We start from the raw sequence: 5,000 nt of genomic DNA, 5'->3' as shown, positions 1-5,000 counted from the left end.
GTTTTTTTATTATCATTTCTTTGTTATTCCTCTATATCAAGTTTTTTTGACTTCCCTCAGGTTCCCTCATTCCCTCATTCTCTATCCGCCAACAAATCTTCTATATATTTAGCCAGTTCCCTTCCCCTTTTCTTCTTCATTTCCGACATTCCCACATTCGTCATCTACCTCCCACTCGACATTATTCTCTGACGTCTTCCCCTCCTTGCAGACGGTGGCGAGCTACGTGCTGAGGGAGGCTGGGTACTCGTCTCTACAGCTCATGACCTTCCTTTGGGTGGCGGAGGCGTTTGACCTGGCGTCCAGACTCTGCTGTTGTCTCCATTGCGATCGACCAATGATCCCCATTTCGCTTCTTTACATGATTGGGCAGATACTCTTTCTCATCATGACTTTGGGTTGGTGCACCTTATTTTGTGTCTCTTATTCGCCAGTGTGTTCTGTGGTTTCTGTGTTTTTTCTCGTTTCTCCTTTTTTTTAATTCTCAGTCTAACTTTTAGAAATAAGCTAATGAACCTTGATACGTATTAGATTTGTGTCATCATGAAAATCGATCCATATGTATACCCATTAAACCGAAAATGAATTCAAAATGCTATTATCTTTCCTGATTTTGAATTCTCCTTGGTAACTGACACTTCTATTTAACAATCATCACAAATGTGATTAAGTGAAATAATTCCCGTCACTACCTTTTCGCCACAAATATGGTGAACGCTGTCCCTCTCTGGCAGTGCTGACGTTCCAGCAGTCGTGGACTTCTGTCCTGATTTGTGCCTCTGGCTTCGGTATCTGCTTGGGCATCATGTTCGTCCTGGACCTGTTGCTCATGATCAGCATCATTGGCAACGAAAACTTCCAGTCTGTCTTTGGGGTCAGCATGGTGATGCGCTCCTGCGCCTTCCTGCTGATAGGACCCATTGGAGGTAAGCGGGGTGCTGAGAGGCTGGGAGGGAAGGAGAGGGGGACGAGGGCAAAAGAAAAGACACACGCACACACACACACAAAAAAAAAAGGGGGGGGGGAGAGGCTGGGGGAGAATGGGAGGGAGAGAGCGAATGGGAAGGGAGACACAGGGATATGGAAGAAAGACAGTAGAGTATATATGGGTATGAGCGCGAAATGAAATATGTACGATACCAGACAGATAAATTCCAGTGTGAAATTGAATTTCAATAAAAAAATCATGACCAGCGGATCACCATCATCGATCTAACTCCTTTGCAGGTTTGATACGTGAAGTATCTCAGGATTACGGCCCGACTTTCCTGTTCCTCTCCTCCGTCCTGGCCTTCTCGATCTCCATTCCGTGCATCTCTGCTGTTTACCGGACGCATATATTGAGCATGAATGCAGAGACGTAGGCTCTGTAACAAGGCATACCCTGCTTTACACACACACACACACACACACACACACACACACACACACACACACACACACACACACACACACACACACACACACACACACACACACCACATGCGTAGCATATGCGGAGTATTGTATCAAGCAGACAAAACATACCTCCGTGCGTCCGGACAGTGAGTGAAGCGTGACAAAGGCAGCGCAACACAGTTTGCAGCCTAATGCTAGTTGCAGCAGTCTTGATCTCCCCGGGGCTGACCGCAGCACATTCCCCGTCTGTCTGTGTAGTTGTTAGTGAAGAAATCTTTATATTATGTTCATAGTCATACTCTGAAGAGCATTACGAGGAGAGGAATTATATTTACCCTTGCATTATATTTTGAACACTGATCTCCGACCGGAATTCAAATGTACTTAGATTTTTTCACGCATTGTTGCATAACCTATCTTTAACCGTAACAGAAGTCATACTTCATGTACTGTTACAAAGAAAACGAAATGATATTAGCACCAATGTTGGTAATGAAATTCTGGTGAAATATTTGACGCTCTTAGAAAGGTTGCCGTTTCTCAACACTTGTACACCGATATTTCCAATATTAGAGACAGCTGTTTCAGCGTTGGTTTTATAGCCCGCGCCGTTTCACTGGAGATGTTTGATTGACCCTTGATAAGGTTTTGGTATATGTTTTGCGAGATCTAAGCTGATTTAAGCAGAATGTGCAAGGTTATGGAAATTTTGGATAATCTTAATTATTTGAAAATTAACCAGTCATACACGAGAGTGTTAATTCATTGAGCCAGGAAATCAATGCATTTGGATGCTGCATGTGTGTCCACTTCTTATATTTTCTTGTGTTTCCAAAAAATATTTTTGCGTTATTCTGCACACATGGAGTTAGGAAGAAATACTTATCTTCCATCATATTCCTTGCAGTCCTTAGGATAATTATTTGTATTATATTCCTTCATTCAAAAGTATTTTCAATGGAAAAGAAGTTTAATTACTACTACGTATAGTTTATAATGATTGGCATAAAAGCAGCTTTGCATGAATAGCAAAATTAACTCACCAGTATCTAAGAGCTGACTGGCTTCCTCTTGGGAAACAACCAATAGGGATATGTGCCGTACATCCTTAATCAGCAATTATTTCATGTATTTCAGTAATGCCAGATCCTCTCTAACAAATAAAGACTTTGAGACATTATATCTGTATTGTTTCCCTCCGCCACAGCATTAACGGCATTGCAATATTACAAATACATATGTAGATTTAAGATTATACGTACGTACGTCATAGCTGTGATTACCATGACACACTTATCAAGTCTGTACACCTGCAGAGACTAACATATGTTTTACACATGGTTATATGGTAAAGGAACTGATACCGTGAGCGTATTCGGTGCAAATATTCAAACACATGTACACGCAATATGAAGTATATAACATCGTGTCATATAATACAGATTATATGTAAGTCAAAAGAGCGTTGTCATTATAGAGATGGGCCTTCAGTGAAAGACCTATAGCTGTGTTTCCTTAGGCAAGTGCTATTAAACAACACTTATTCTTCACTTCTGCAAATAAAAAACTTAATCAATCGAATTCAATTTTGAAGGCTATGATTTCACTTTGTCAGTGTCTTACGTTTGCTTCTCAAGATGAATTAATTTCTACTCTACTTAATGGCATCAGATCGTTTCATAAAGGCCTGAAAGAAAAACCTTAAACTAGGTCAGTGACGTATTCGGTGTTTATATTCAAATAAATGATGTTTAACACACGGGAAATTACATCAAATACAAAGGCTGTGGAGTCCTTTATTCGCCGGCCGCCGGTCTACAAACAAAATGATAATAGCTTTCAGGTTAAACTACTAATAACAGGGTGAACTAGTTTCGAGAGCCAAAATTAAATGGCACGCACACACACACACACACACACACACACACACATATATATATATATATATATATATATATATATATATATATATATATATATATATATGTATATATATATTTATATATACAGGCTCTACCCATTGCTTGGCTTAGCCGATTAGGTAATTCACCATTGCTGATGCGGTAAATCAGCATAATGTTCACCCATAAAATCTTAACATCATCACTATTATTACTTCATCGCGTAGAAAATATGTTATGAATTGGTCCCGCGTTAATGACTATGGTCGACTTTTATTTCGAAATTACACAGCTGTCTTATTTACTGTATATCTGACTCAGTGTCAAAGAAAGGTAAGATTAAAAATGAAAATATTGCAACTAATAACGAATTCAGTGACCATTCTGTGATTACAGTGATATCTGAAAAGTCAGCGTGTAACACTACGCTCTACTCTACTGTGTTCCTATAGACTTTTGATGCACTTGTTTCAAGTATATTGATAATATACATTTTTCCCAAATTCATTACCTCCATAAGAAAACTTTCTAAGATTCAGACGGGTTTATCTGGTTTCTGGATTTATATCGATCAAGATGTCGTTTGAAAGAAAAACATTGAAGAATCTGTATGCGCAGTTCCAGACATGGGATCGAAGCAGTTTCGGCTTTTGAGCCCACGCCTATTAGGTTGAAACTTTAGCGTTGGCTCCGTAACTTTCGAAGACTGCCTTTGGATTCGAGGAGCTTGCAACACCTATGTTCCTTTAACTCCCATCATATTTTCTTAACATCTTTCACGCACCCAATTTTCATTTCTTTGACTATCCATTACCTAAACTTTCGTTCTTCCTCCTGTTCTCATTCGGTAAAATCAGTCAATTTAGTCCAAAGTCTCTCCACTCCTGTCGTTATCTTGTTTCCCCTGCCTCTGTTTGGACTGACCCCCATCATCGCGGGCTTTCTCACTCTCATCCTCATTCCACACACTGACACTTCTGGAGTAGTCCTCCCTATCCTTATTACATTGATGGTAGTGATGGCAAGGTCATACACAAACGGCATCTCCCAGAGGAGTCTCCTTCGTCACTCCATGCTCAGCAATGAAGTACACGTGGCGATGACCAACTCCAACTTGGAACCCTTTCGTGGCAATGTACACTGCCTTGACCTTCGTTGTCGCTTCTCTGTATATGTCTTCGTAATTTTAAAGAGGCGTTCCAGCTCTCCATTCGCCCGTAAGGCCCAGAAGCCCAGATCCATTGGCATGTGATCACATAATCCGGCTTTCAGGATGAAGATGTATCTGTTGTCCTACTATTTGGTCTGAAGTGGTAATGGGATTTCCGCATCTTTCACATCTTTCAGGAATTCCAACCAGAACCCATTACATTAGATTAATGTTAAAATAAATTTATCTATTAGTCTCTTTCTCCTCCCCCTCTCTCTTTCTTTCTTTCTCTCTCTCTCTCTCTCTCTCTCTCTCTCTCTCTATATATATATATATATATATATATATATATATATATATATATATATATATATATATATATTTATATATATACATATGTATATAAATATGTGTGTATGTGTGTGTGTGCGTGCGTGCGTGCGTGCGTGCGTGCGTGTGTGTGTGTGTGCGCATAGATGTGTGTACTTGTATGAATGCATGTGTGTATATATATGTGAGTGTGAATATGCCTGTATATATGTAAAGCATTT

The 5,000-nt window shown here is 39.7% G+C and overlaps 1 protein-coding gene across 1 annotated transcript in view; it reads left to right on the top strand.

The window, feature by feature from the left end:
* Positions 1–2,576, top strand: part of LOC122260726 (monocarboxylate transporter 3) — a 14,609-nt gene extending 12,033 nt beyond the window's left edge. Inside the window, exons 8-10 of the mRNA XM_086542000.1 lie at positions 212–398; positions 735–926; positions 1,228–2,576. Coding sequence (XP_086398126.1) covers positions 212–398; positions 735–926; positions 1,228–1,364 — 516 coding nt within the window. The 3' untranslated portion in view covers positions 1,365–2,576. The remainder of the gene's footprint in view (positions 1–211; positions 399–734; positions 927–1,227) is intronic.
* The last annotated feature ends 2,424 nt before the right edge of the window (positions 2,577–5,000 follow it).

This window comes from Penaeus japonicus, unplaced genomic scaffold (genome assembly GCF_977035675.1).
Source record: "Penaeus japonicus unplaced genomic scaffold, GWHDUDI00000001_assembly GWHDUDI00000011, whole genome shotgun sequence".
NCBI classification, from domain to species: Eukaryota; Metazoa; Arthropoda; class Malacostraca; order Decapoda; family Penaeidae; genus Penaeus; species Penaeus japonicus.
Note: the sequence above shows the minus strand (reverse complement) of the source record. Positions and strands in the feature narration are given on the sequence as shown.